General features: G+C 38.4%; 1 protein-coding gene across 1 annotated transcript in view; it reads left to right on the forward strand.

Moving 5' to 3' along the window:
- The first annotated feature begins 433 nt into the window (after positions 1–433).
- The window catches only part of LOC101281683 (phospholipid scramblase 2-like), a 55,528-nt gene continuing 41,049 nt past the window's right edge, over positions 434–14,912 (forward strand). The window contains exon 1 of the mRNA XM_033402720.2: positions 434–491. Coding sequence (XP_033258611.2) covers positions 434–491 — 58 coding nt within the window. The remainder of the gene's footprint in view (positions 492–14,912) is intronic.

A 14,912-nucleotide genomic window follows, 5' to 3' on the forward strand; every position in this document is an offset into this window, starting at 1 on the left:
TTGATTTTTGTTTTTAAACAAACTGTGAACAGTCAACTCACATGATATTCTGAACTTTACACATTTACCTTCCCTTTCGAATCTCCTTTAAAAGAGCAAAAGCATAGGATAATCTTTAGCAAAATATATACCTGTGCTGGAAACTTAAGTTTTCTTCCTGTCAGAAAGTTAAAGGAATTTTTATACCCTGTTTTGTAGGGAAAACTGAATCAAGTGAGAGGAGATGTCCAACCCACAGTTTACCTCATGGAAAGGAAAAGTGTGTTTAGGAAATAAGAACTTAGGGGAGAGATTCCCTTTCATCCTCAGCAGAACTCCAACACCATCAGCTCCTAATGTTGAGAACACTGGGATGGCAGGAAGCTGCAGAAAAGGTGATGTCCAGACCGCCTTTCATTAGCCTAAATAATGCACCAGATGCCAGATTCCTATGATGACGTGTAACCGAGGCATTCACATTCAGTTTATAGTTGGTACAGACAGCATGCCAGGTAAGGCGAGGTACTTGCACAGCTGGACCTAGTGGCATTAGCTATGCCAGTTAGAGAAGGGAGGGTTTTCCAAGCCCGCTGTCAGGTACCACAACCAACCCAAAATGAGGCTAAGAGACTGACATTATCCCTGTGACAGCTACATCTTGCTTTCACTTCCCCCTCCTCCTCCCAATCTCCCCTACTCCTACTCCTTCTTTGCATAGGACTCAAGATCTCTGGTTAAGCAAAGTAAAACTGCAACTTATCTGAACAGCTCCTTCCTTCTTCAACTATGCAAAGAAGGTCTGAGCAGAAACCCACACACTATCAGCAGAATCTATTTAAGTTCAAATACTAGAAAAATGTGCTCTCATTAAATATTTACAAAGAAAAGACTCATCATACATGGAAAATTAGAAATTTAAGTGAGAAAAATATCAGGACTTGAAACAAATGTCTTCATTTGTAATCTCAATGAGATTTGAGGAAATGTTGCATATTTATTTCTGGAACAGGCAGTAGAGAAAAAGGAACATTCTGGGCTTTCCTGGTGGTGCAGTGGCTGAGAGTCCGCCTGCCGATGCAGGGGACACGGGTTTGTGCCCCGGTCCGGGAAGATCCCACATGCCACGCAGCGGCTGGGCCCGTGAGCCATGGCCGCTGAGCCTGCACGTCCGGAGCCTGTGCTCCGCAACAGGAGAGGCCACAACGGTGAGAGGCCCGCGAAAAAAAAAAAAAAAGGAACATTCTGATGACGCAAAATTTTAATAAAGTCGAAAAGTATGATAACCACACTTTAAAGGATGATGGTGGCACTGGTATAGTCGATTGATTTAGGTAGAAAAATAACACAATAAGATAAAAGAGATTTTTAAAAATTCTCCCAGAAGTCAGATAAACACAAAGTATAGAGAGGAAAAGGTGATTCCTGAGGAACAGATACGTTCACTTCATGTTATGCACAACAAATTCCACAAGCAGAAATTAGATGAGGTCAAGAGAATATTTCCAAACAGGCTGTCATCGCTAGGTGAATGGATTTATCACATACCAGACAAAATTAATGAAAATGACCCATTTCTTTGTTACTTTTGAAGAATAATTTCACCATATACAGAATTCTGGGTGGTTGCGTTTTTTCTCTCACTCTAAATATTTCACTCCACTCTCCTCTTGCTTGCGTGGTTTCCAAACAGAAGTCGGGTATTATCTTTGTTCTTCTATAGGTATGGTGCTTTTTCCTCTGTCTCCTTTCACAATTTTTTTTATCTTTGATTTTATGTAGCTTGAAAATAATATGCTAGTGTAGGGTTTTTCACTTTTTTCCTGCCTCATGTTTGCTAAGCTTTCTGAACCTGTGGGTAGGTGCCTGACAATACGAGGAAATTCTCAGTCATTATTGTTTCAAACATTTCTTCTGTTTGTTCCTCTCTTTCTCTTCCTTCTGGTATTCACATTACATTTATGTTGCACGTTTGTATTTGTCCCATAGTCCCTGAATATTCTGTTCTGTTTTTTTTCAGTTTTTGTTCTATTTGCTTTTCAGTTTTGGAGGTTTCTATTGAGACATCCTCCTCAGAGATTCTTTCTTCAGTTGTGTCTAGCCTACTAATAAGCTCATCAAAGGCATTCTCCATTTCTGTCACAATGTTTTTTATCTATAGCATTTCCTTTTGGTTCCTTCTTAGGATTTCCATCACTTTCTTACATTGCCCATCTATTTTTGCATGCTATTTTATCCCTTAGAGACCTTAGCATATTAATCACGGTTGTTTTAAATTCCCAGTCTGGTAATTCCAACACCCCTTCCATGTCTATTTCTGATGCCTGTCTCTTCAAATTGTGTGGGTTTTGGGGGGGGTGTTTGTTTTTTATTTTTTATTTATTTTTTTGCGGTACGCGGGCCTCTCACTGTTGTGGCTTCTCCCGTTGTGGAGCACAGGCTCCGGACGCGCAGGCTCAGCGGCCATGGCTCACGGGCCTAGCTGCTCCGCCACATGTGGGATTTCCCGGACCAGGGCACGAACCCATGTCCCCTGCATCGGCAGGCAGACTCTCAACCACTGCACCACTAGGGAAGCCCTCAAATTGTGTTTTTTGACTTTTGGTATTCCCTGAAATTTTTTCCTGATAGCTGGGCATGATGTATGGGATAAAAGGAATGCTGTAAATAGGGCTTTTCATAATGTATGGTGAGATGCAGGGGAGTGGGAAGTGTTCTGTACTCTGATGATTACATCTCAGTCTTTTACTGAGCTTTCCCTTCTGGACTGGGAACTACACAGGTGTTTTTTCAGTATTTTTTTCTCCCCTCTTTGATGGAACAGGATGGCTATAGTGGGCTGGAGTTGGGTATTTCCCTTCTATCACATGTAAGGCTAGAGCTGACGGAGTTGGGTTATTTCCTTTCCACCAGGTCATTTAGGCTGTGGGTAAGTACTTTTTCCTGAGGGCAGACCTTGTTAAGAACAGAGTGCTCTGGTGTGTTTCAAAATGATACCTTTTCCCCTCCCACGCAGGAAGCACAAGGGGATTTTATCTTTTTAATTTACTGTGAGAACTTGATTGAGCTTCTGAGGGAGAATCTCACAAAATTGTGTCCCCCATCTCCCCACACCCACCAATGACAGGGTCCTTGTAGAGTTTCTAACTCACTGACTTGTGCACACTGAGTGTCAGTACATTAATACATTTTCCTTTTCTGGCACTGGTTCTGCGGTGGTTTCCGCTCCTGAGCCTTAGCTCCAGTAAGCCGTGACTCCCTGTGTTCACCTGTCTCTCCAACCTTGGGGCAGCAGTTGGCCTTGTATCCTCACTTCTGTTGCAGATCCTAGAAGAGCTGTTAACTTTTCAGTCAGTTCAGCTTTTTACTTGTTAGGATGGAGAGCGACTTCCAAGCTCCTTACCTGTGGAACTAGAGTCAGAAGTGGCTCTTCATTTTTTTAATGTCAAAATTGTTGCTACATCAGAATTCTCTGATTTTCGTTCAGTCTGTATTTCTTCTTTTCATGCCATAAATAAAATGGTAATTTTATTATGAATATGAGCACATTTTACCCTATATTATAGCTATGTATCTTCTGTTTATGATTTATTTTCTTTACTACAGTGTGTACTCCTTCTGGGCAGACTCTGCCTCAAAATCATTTTTGTACCTATCCCCAGTGATGCCAAAACATTGTGACTTGCATATAGTTAATTTCAATAAATGTTTCTCTTCTTGTTGTGGAACAAATGAAAATTTTAAACAGATACATGTAACATCTCAGACTTGACTGAAAATCATGAAAAATTTTGAAATTGAGAGATACCAACATTTCATGTAAAAGGAGAACAGGAGTTTATTTAATGACAAACCCAAGAAACCTCCAAAAACACTACAGTTTTTAAGGATGAACTGACATAAATATAATGTGCACAACAAGATTGGTAGCTATGGCACTGGATGTGTCTATAATCCTCATCCTGGGTGTTATAAATACTATAATAATACTATAATCAGAGTATCCAAACTCTTAGAACTCTGGCACCTGAGAAAATATGATTAAAAGGATGAAGAGTGTGGAAACCATGTTCTTTGAAGAATGACTAATGGTATACAGCCTCAAGAAGGGAAAATGTGGGTGCTGAACTATGGAAGTGGGATAAGTTTATTCTTAACTGCTCTGTAATGCCCCAGATTTCTCAGCTATAAAACTGATACAATAATTGTATAACCCTCATAGAGTTGTTGTGAGAGTTAAGTCACTACATGTTAAGCTCTTAAAATAGTTCCTGGCACACTGTAAACACTATAAAAATGTTAGCTACTATTACCATTATTATTCCTCCAAAGCGTTGAACAAGGACCAATGATATACATAGACAGATTTTTGTTTGTATAAGAAAGTGCTTCATCATAATTAGAATTTTCCAACCTCTCAAAATAGTGAAACAGTTCAACTTTCAACTTAAATGCTTCTAGGTCAGAAACTTAGAGTATTTTAGTTTTGGGAAGAAGTCAGACTACACAACCTCCCAGACTTTGTGTAGGGACTACTGATGACCTGAATGCAGCTGTAACCATAAGTGACAAGTGCCTTGGAAAGTCACTAGTGAGCACTCTGCATGTGTTTGCAAGATGGTCTGGAGCATTCCATGTTCCCCTCCCGGCGCTGAGCTGCAATTACTTATGCTTTCAGTCAGCAATGTCTTCATACTGGTATGTTTTCATGGTGAGATTTATGACCATATGAACAGAACACTAAAATTAGGATTCTTTAGACATAACGAACAATGAGGGTATGGGTTTAAGAGAAAGCTAGAAGGAAAAAATAAGGCATTGACAAGGTGTCTACTTCATGACTCTAAAATACACTCTAAAGTACACCTTTTTTATAGAGGCTAAGCAAAGGCATTAATTGGAGAATATGCCATTGAAAGCATAATGTCCCTAATCTGCCTGGAGTGCTCTGATCATCCAGGAGATAGCCAACTAGAGTACCTAACTGTTTTATTTCTACCTAGAAAATCCACAGTCATGTAGAGGAGAGGCTATGTGCTGTTGTGTGTGTGTGTGCACGCGTGTGTGTATTGGGGTTACTAGAAAGAACTATGAACAGAATATGTTCTTTTTCCGTATTACTCATTCTGTTGTTAAAAAGGATAACACGAGAGACTCCAGGATTCAATTCAGCACTAAAAAAGTGAGCCCTAATTCTTCATAAAGGAAATAGTTCATGTCATAAGCTCAGTAATTACACTGAAGTCATTAATTCCACTTACGTTACCCTAAAGTCTGCTGTCTCAAACCATTCAGTTATTTGCACATGGAAAGATGTCAAATAAGTTCTCTCCCATCCTACACTTGGCAAACACCATAATGAAAATAATAATCAAGTCATATTTAATACGGGCATTACACATATGATAAAAATGCCATCTTAATGCAGTGGTAAGAAGTCAACTACTTTTAAGATGACATTAGGATAATCAGAAAATATTTGAAAAAAGAAAGAAAAAGTTAAAATCCTTGTATGTGTCACATAGAAAAGTAAATATCAGATGAAAAAATACAAAAAACAAAACTTTATAAAAAGAGTAGAAAAACCAAAAGAGTTTACTTTTTTATAATCACTCTTTTGATAAGGTGTCCCAACAAAAAACTCAGGAAAATACTGAAAATTTTTAATTTTATATTTAGAATCTTATATTGTTGACACAAAATGCCCTAAATTAAAAGCAAAAAGTTTAAAGATAATATTGGTATCAATGAGCTATTTAAATTTCCCAGAAATCTATAAAAGTTAAATACAAGTCAAAATAAAAAAGTTAAATACAAGGAAATATATGATAACAATCATTAAGTATCCAGTGTATTTACAAATAAACATTCAATCTCACTAGCAATCAGAATCATAAAGACTGAATTTTGGTTCTTGAAAGAAAATCCTGTACATATTATTTCAAGCAGAAGTTGTAAAAGAAGTTGTCTTCTTTTCCATATGTCAGCAATGGTTGTTTCATATACTTTTAAAATATCTTAACTGTCTGCTTTTCCAAAATTATAATGACTTTTGAAAACTTGAAATTTTCAAACAACATTAAAAGCCTTATTAAATTACAATATGTTTACAACTTCAAACCTCTAAAGATGTAGCTATTTTAGAAGGCTAAACTTCTCATATTGAAAAAGAAACAAAAATACTAACTTGCACACATTTTTTAAATTACCGAGTTTAAAATGGTAATATACGTTACATATAGTCATTATAGACATACAACTTATGCGTCCCTGCCACTAGACTGCACTACTTTCAGTCAAGAACAGTGTCCCTTTCAATTTTTATTCTCTAGTGCAAAGCACGGTACCTGATATGATAGAAGAAGCCTGATAAATATCAATATTTGCCAAATGAAAGTCAATCTGACTCAGAATGAAAGCCTCTGACTCAGAATATATGTGCCAAATTTCCATTATACTTATTCCCTATAAATATAAATGGAATAAATAGCACAGATAGATTTCTTTGGATTATGTAATAGTGGATATATATATTTTGTAATCCTCATCTGATTGTGAATACCTATGAATAAATTCTGGTATTATGATAAAGCTACATCTATTAGTAGTTATATATGTATTATCTCAAGTTAAGTCTTCAGAACTCAATTTAATACAGAAAGGCAATCTGGAAAATTTCTAGACTGTTATCCCAGTTTAACTATAGTTAGTATGTTTGCTATCAACTGATTTCTAAAGCACAGTAACAACAAAATATAAATTAACAAGTAAATAAATGTAAGAAATGTGTTCATGTTTGTTTTCTACAATGGCCAGTTTTAATGAACTCAATAAACAAATTAAGAAAACCCAGAGGGTACTAAACAGAAACAGATTACAATTAAAAAGCAAGCCGATTTCACACATAAATTTCCCAAATCTTTTAGGTTTCTAACTGGTGGAAATGAAAAGCATCTCCCAATTGTAAATATGATATTTTCAACCATAAGCAAAGATTGCAAATAGTATAATTCAAATTATAGATAAGGAATGTGGCTGCTTAGTGCATTGTGTTCATCTTTCCAAGGTGAAAATTCACCTCCTACTTTGTCTAGTCAGCTGTACTTCTTCTCACTAATATAAACTGTTCATTTAATTTGGCAAACTTTATTCTACAAACATGGCATTGAGAAATGAAAAAGGGTGAGAAAGAAAGAACCTATCAGCAATAAATCCAAGCACATTTTCTACCCCTGGTAGATAATAATGATGATAATACTTAACAGATACTGAGCATTTAGTATGCATTAGACATGTACTAAGACTATATATTAACTTATTTGACTAATATTTTTATAATATTATCTCCACTTTAGAGATGAGACAGCAGATGAGGAAAGTGTGCAGAGTGGTGGAGCTACCACACAGCATCTTTGTAGACTTTACAATTGAGACAGCACTGAGTCAGTTAAGCTCACACCTCATACTACTTGTACATGAACAACCAGTGAACGTTAAGAAGTTTGATATGTCATGGCCCACTGACCAAGTGGTTCAGTAAACGTAGCTTGCAGTACATACATCTATACATATATGTGCATGAGTGTGTACTCATGTATGTATGGGATCTTCAACTTAGAAAGGTTTCTTTTTTTTGAGAATGAGGGTGGAGAAGCACTGATGATGCCATCTAGTTGCTGGGGCAATTACAGAGATTAAGGCATCCACTGAATAATCTGCTCTTATCCTTTCTTCTCCTTTCCTGTGTGACGTGCCCCACGTGACTAAAGAAAAGGCAAAGCAGCTGTGCTGAGATGGTAGACGTTTATCTCATACTGAAATTATTTTCCCTGACTGATTTTATGAAAGGGGGTTTATTTTATATTTTGTTGCACATGAGCTTATCAAATAAACACATCCCAAAACCCAATTAAATCAAGAATTTTATATGTTGGAATCATGGCTACTTTCCTCAGTAAAACAAGGGAAAAGTTGAACTGGTAAGTCTCATAAATGGATATATTTGAGCCAAGAAGGAACATACAATGTTTAAGAATGTTGGCCCTGGAAGGTGTACTGCCTGGCTTCAATTCTATCAGCTGTGGTCACATTCCTTAACTCTCTATAAACATCCATTACCTGTCAAATCGTGATAAAATTCAACTAAAACAGGGCTACCCTGGTGGTGCAGTGGTTAAGAATCTGCCTGCCAATGCAGGGGACACGCGTTTGATCCCTGGTCCGGGAAGATCCCACGTGCCGCAGAGCAACTAAGCCCGTGCACCACAACTACTGACCCTGTGCTCTAGAGCCCACAAGCCACAACTACTGAAGCCCACGTGCCTAGAGCCCGTGCTCCGCAACAAGAGAAGCCACCGCAATGAGAAGCCTGCACACCACAATGAAGAGTAGCCCCCGTTCACCGAAACTAGAGAAAGCCCGCGTGCAGCAACGAAGACCCAACACAGCCAAAAATAAATAAAATTAAATTTAAAAAAATTTAAAAAACATTTAACTAAAACACAGAGAATTAAATTTTTATAATCAATATAGCATTCAAATCAAGTTCTGGCATGCAGTAAGTGCTTAACTGCTATTTTACTTACAAAAATATGCAAACTCTTTCCTTTACAGCATTTCTAATCTCTTAACCTTTGTAAGGGCTCTGACTGTTCACTAAGCTGGATCCAAGAACCTACTACGTCTGGGGACTTATAAGAGTGAGACATAGGTAGAAAACTATGAAGTTCATATTATTTCTATTTGTGTCTGCTATTAGCATTCCACAGTTATCCTGAAATAATTAAAGTCTAAACCCTGAAAGAGAATCTGTGAATTTACTTTGCTATCTAGTTGATACCTAAGATTCAATATCATATATTTACAACTCACTTTTTTAATAAAATAACTGCACTGCATTTTTTTCATTTTGGAGCTCATAGATAACATCTTTCATATATGGATTTAAATTAACATTTACATCAAAGAACTCTTTAGAAATACTGCCAATGAAATATGAGGTTTATTGGGAAACCAATTTTAAATACTTTTTCAACAGTCCACTAGTTTCCCTGTATCCTGTCTTTGTATGTAGTCTGCATACCAAAAAATGATTATCAAAGTACAACTGCCTACAAATTTCAAATATTTAACATATCTGTAATTGTAATTAATCCTGATTAAATACATCACATGATGCACATATCAATGTTCATACAAATATGAACATACAGCCACAATATTCAGTATAATCAAAAAAGAATAAGAGAATTCAAATAAAAAAACCCAGCAGGAGCTTCAAGATGGCAGAAGAGTAAGACGTGGAAATCACCTTCCTCCCCACAGATACATCAGAAATACATCTACATGTGGAACTGCTCCTATACAACACCTACTGAACGCTGGCAGAAGACCTCAGACCTCCCAAAAGGCAAGAAACTCCCCATGTACCTGGGTAGGGCAAAAGAAAAAGGAAAAAACAGAGACAAAGAATAGGGATGGGACCTGCACCAGTGGGAAGGAGCTGTGAAGGAGGAAAAGTTTCCACACACTAGGAAGACCCTTCCCGGGCGGAGATAGGGGGGTGGCGGAGGGGGGAAGCTTCCGAGCCACGAAGGATAGCGCAGCAACAGGGGTGCGGAGGGCAAAGCGGAGACATTCCCTTACAGAGGATCGGCACCGACCAGCACTCACCAGCCCGAGAGGTTTGTCTGCTCACCCGCCGGGGCGGGCGGGGCTGGGAGCAGAGGCTCCGGCTTCGGAGGTCGGATCGCAGGGAGAGGACTGGGGTTGGCTGCGTGAACACAGCCTGAAGGGGCTAGTGCGCCACGGCTAGCCGGGAGGGAGTCCGGGGAAAAGTCTGGACCTGCCGAAGAGGCAAGAGACTTTTTCTTCCCTCTTTGTGTCCTGGTGCACGAGGAGAGGGGATTAAGAGCCCTGCTTAAAGGAGCTCCAGAGACGGGCGCGAGCCATGGCTAACAGCGCGGACCCCAGAGACGGGCATGAGACGCACAGGCTGCTGCTGCCGCCACCAAGAAGCCTGTGTGCAAGCACAGGTCACTATCCACACCCCCCTTCCGGGGAGCCTGTGCAGCCCGCCACTGCCAGGGTCCCGTGATCCAGGGACAACTTCCCCGGGAGAACACACAGCGCGCCTTAGGCTGGTGCAACGTCATGCTGGCCTCTGCCGCCGCAGGCTCACCCTGCACTGCGTACCCCTCCCTCCCCCCGGCCTGAGTGAGCCAGAGACCCCGAAATAACTGCTGCTCCTTTAACCCCGTCCTGTCTGACCGAAGAACAGACGCCCTCAGGCAACCTACACGCAGAGGCGGGGCCAAATCCAAAGCTGAATCCCAGGAGCTGTGCGAACAAAGAAAAGAAAGGGAAATCTCTCCCAGCAGCCTCAGGAGCAGCGGATTAAATCTCCACAGCCAACTGGATGTAGCCTGGATCTGTGGAACACCTGAATAGACAACGAATCATCCCAAATTGAGGAGGTGGACTTCGGGAGCAATGATATATATATGTATTTTTTCCCTTTTTCTCTTTTTGTGCATGTGTATTTGTATGATTCTGTGTGTGATTTTGTCTGTATAGCTTTGCTTTTACCCTAGAGTTCTGTCTTTCCGTCTTTTTTTTCTTTTTTCTTTTTTTTTCTTAATATAGTTTTCAGCACTTGTTATCATTGGTGGATTTGTTTTTTGTTTTGGTTGTTCTCTTCTTTCTTTCATTCTTTTTTATTACTTTAAAAATATTTTAATTATTATTTTTTGTTTTTTATTTTAATAACGTTTTTATTTCATTTTATTTTATTTTACCTTTTTCCCTCTTTCTTTCTTTTTTTCTCCCTTTTATTCTGAGCCGTGTGGATGAAAGGCTCTTGGTGCTCCAGCCAGGCATAGGGCTGTGTCTCTGAGGTGGGAGAGCCAAGTTCAGGATATTGGTCCACCAGAGACCTCCCAGCTCCACGTAATACCAAACGCCGAAAACCTCCCAGAGATCTCCATCTCAACGCCAAGACCCAGCTCCACTCAACGACCAGCAAGCTACAGTGCTGGACACCCTATGCCAAACAACTAGCAAGACAGGAACACACCTGTTAGGAGAGATGCTGCCTAAAATCATAATAAGGTCACAGACAACCCAAAACACACCACCAGATGTGTACCTGCCCACCAGAAAGACAATATCCAGCCTCATCCACCAAAAGACAGACAATAGTTGCCTCCACCAGGAAGCCTACACAACGCCCTGAACCAAACTTAGCCACTGGGGGCAGACACCAAAAACAATGGGAACTGCGAACCTGCAGCCTGAGAAAAGGAAACATCAAACACAGTAAGTTAAGCAAAATGAGAAGACAAAGAAAAACACAGCAGATGAAGGAAGAAGGTAAAACGCACCAGACCTAACAAAAGAAGAGGAAATAGGCAGTCTACCTGAAAAAGAATTCAGAATAATGATAATAAAGACAATCGAAAATCTTGGAAATAGAATGGAGAAAATACAAGAAACGTTTAACAAGGACCTAGAAGAACTAAAGAGCAAACAAGCAATCATGAATAACATGATAAATGAATTCAAAAATTCTCTAGAAGGGATCAATAGCAGAATAACTGAGGCAGAAGAATGGATAAGTGACCTGGAAAATAAAATACTGTAAATAACTACTGCAGAGCAGAATAAAGACAAAAGAATAAAAAGAATTCAGGACAGTCTCAGAGACCTCTGTGACAATATTAAATGCACCAACATTTGAATTCTAGGGGTCCCAGAAGAAGAGAAAAAGAAAGGAACTGAGAAAATATTTGAAGAAATTATAGTTGAAAACTTCCCTAATATGGGAAAGGAAATAGTTAATCAAGTCCAGGAAGCACAGAGAGTCCCATACAGGATAAATCCAAGGAGAAACATGCCAAGACACATATTAATCAAACTATCAAAAATTAAATATAAAGAAAAAATATTAAAAGCAGCAAGGGAAAAACAACAAAAAACATACAAGGGAATCCCTATAAGGTTAAAGATCATAAGCTGATCTTTCAGCAGAAACTCTGCAAGCCAGAAGGGAGTGGCAGGACATATTTAAAGTGATGAAAGTGAAAAAGCTACAACAAGATTACTCTACCCAGCAAGGATCTCATTCAGCTTTGACGGAGAAATTAAAACTTTTACAGACAAGCAAAAGCTAAGAGAATTCAGCACAACAAAACCAGCTTTACAACAAATGATAAAGGAACTTCTCTAGCCAGGAAACACAACAGAAGGAAAAGACCTACGATAACAAACCAAAAACAATTAAGAAAATGATAATAGGAACATACATATCGATAATTACCTTAAATGTAAATGGATTAAATGCTCCAACCAAAAGACATAGACTGGCTGAATGGATACAAAAACAAGACCTGTATATATGCTGTCTACAAGAGACCCACTTCAGACCTAGGGACACATACAGACTGAAAGTGAGGGGATGGAAAAAGATATTCCATGAAAATGGAAATCAAAAGAATGCTGGAGTAGCAATTCTCATATCACACAAAATAGACTTTAAAACAAAGACTATGATCAAGGGATCAATCCAAGAAGATAGAACAATTGTAAATATTTATGCACCCAACATAGGAGCACCTCAATACATAAGGCAAATACTAACAGCCATAAAAGGGGAAATCGACAGTAACACCATCATAGTAGGGGACTTTAACACCCCACTTTCACCAATGGACAAATCATCCAAAATGAAAATAAATAAGGAAACACAAGCTTTAAATGATACATTAAACAACATGGACTTAATTGATATTTATAGGACATTCCATCCAAATACAACAGAATACACTTTCTTCTCAAGTGCTCATGGAACATTCTCCGGGATAGATGATATCTTGGGTCACAAATCAAGCTTTGGTAAATTTAAGAAAATCAAAACCATATCAACTATCTTTTCTGACCACAACACTATGAGACTAGATATCAATTACAGGAAAAATTATGCAAAAAATACAAACACATGGAGGCTAAACAATACACTACTAAATAACCAAGAGACCGCTGAAGAAGTCAAAGAGGAAATCAAGAAATGCCTAGTAACAAATGACAATGAAAACACGATGACCCAAAACCTGTGGGATACAGGAAAAGCAGTTCTAAGAGGGAAGTTTATAGCAATACAATCCTACCTTAAGAAAAAAGAAACATCTCAAATAAACAACCTAACCTTACGCCTAAAGCAATTTGAGAAAGAAGAACAAAAAAACCCCAAAGTTAGCAGAAGGAAAGAAATCATAAAGATCAGACCAGAAATAAATGAAAAAGAAATGAAGGAAACAATAGAAAAGATCAATAAAACTAAAAGCTGGTTCTTTGAGAAGATAAACAAAATTGATAAACCATTAGCCAGACTCATCAAGAAAAAAAGGGAGAAGACTCAAATCAACAGAATTAGAAATGATAAAGGAGAAGTAACAACTGACACTGCAGAAATACAAAGGATCAGGAGAGCCTACTATAAGCAACTCTATGCCAATAAAATGGACAACCTGGAACAAATGGACAAATTCTTAGAGAAGCACAAACTTCCAAGACTGAACCAGGAAGAAACAGAAAGTATGAGCAGACCAATCACAAGCACTGAAGTTGAAAGTGTGATTAAATATCTTCCAACAAAAAAAAAGCCCAGAACCAGATGGCTTCACAGGCGAGTTCTATCAAACATTTAGAGAAGAGCTAAAACCTATCCTTCTCAAACTCTTCCAAAATATAGCAGAGGGAGGAACGCTCCCAAACTCATTCTATGAGGCCACCATCACCCTGATACCAAAACCAGACAAAGATGTCACAAAAAAAAGAAAACTACAGACCAATATCACTGATGAACATAGATGCAAAAATCCTCAACAAAATATTAGCAAACAGAATCCAACATCACATTAAAAGGATCGTACAACATGGTCAATTGGGGCTTATTCCAGGAATGCAAGGATTCTTCAATATACGCAAATCAATCAACGCGATACACCATATTAACAAATTGAAGGAGAAAAACCATATGATCATCTCAATAGATGCAGAGAAAGCTTTTGACAAAATCAACACCCATTTATGATAAAAACCCTCAAGAAAGTAAGCATGGAAGGAACTTACCTCAACATAAGAAAGGCCATATATGACAAACCCACAGCCAACATCGTCCTCAATAGTGAAAAACTGAAACCATTTCCACTAAGATCTGGAACACGATAAGGTTGCCCACTCTCACCACTATTATTCAACATACTTTTGGAATTTTTAGCCACAGCAATCAGAGAAGAAAAAGAAATAAAAGGAATCCAAATCGGAAAAGAAGAAGTAAAGCTGTCACTGTTTGCAGATGACATGATACTATACATAGAGAATCCTAAAGATGCTACCAGAAAACTACTAGAGCTAATCAATGAATCTGGTAAAGTAGTAGGATACAAAATTAATGCACAGAAATCTCTGGCATTCCTATATACTAATGATGAAAAATCTGAAAGTGAAATTAAGAAAAAACTCCCATTTACCACTGCAACAAAAAGAATAAAATACCTAGGTATAAACTTACCTAAGGAGACAAAAGACCTGTATGCAGAAAATTATAAGACACTGATGAAAGAAATAAATCATACAAACAAATGGAGAGATATACCATGTTCTTGGATTGGAAGAATCAACATTGTGAAAATGACTCTACTACCCAAAGCAATCTACAGATTCAATACAATCCCTATCAAACTACCACTGGCATTTTTCACAGAACTAAAACAACAAATTTCACAATTTGTATGGCAACACAAAAGACCCCGCATAGAAAAAGCAATCTGGAGAAAGAAACACGGAGCTGGAGGAAGTCAGGGTCCCTGACTTCAGACTATACTACAAAGCTACAGTAATCAAGACAGTATGGTACTGGCACAGAAACAGAAATAGTG

The sequence above is a fragment of the Orcinus orca genome, chromosome 5 (assembly GCF_937001465.1).
Source record: "Orcinus orca chromosome 5, mOrcOrc1.1, whole genome shotgun sequence".
In the NCBI taxonomy this organism is placed as follows: Eukaryota; Metazoa; Chordata; class Mammalia; order Artiodactyla; family Delphinidae; genus Orcinus; species Orcinus orca.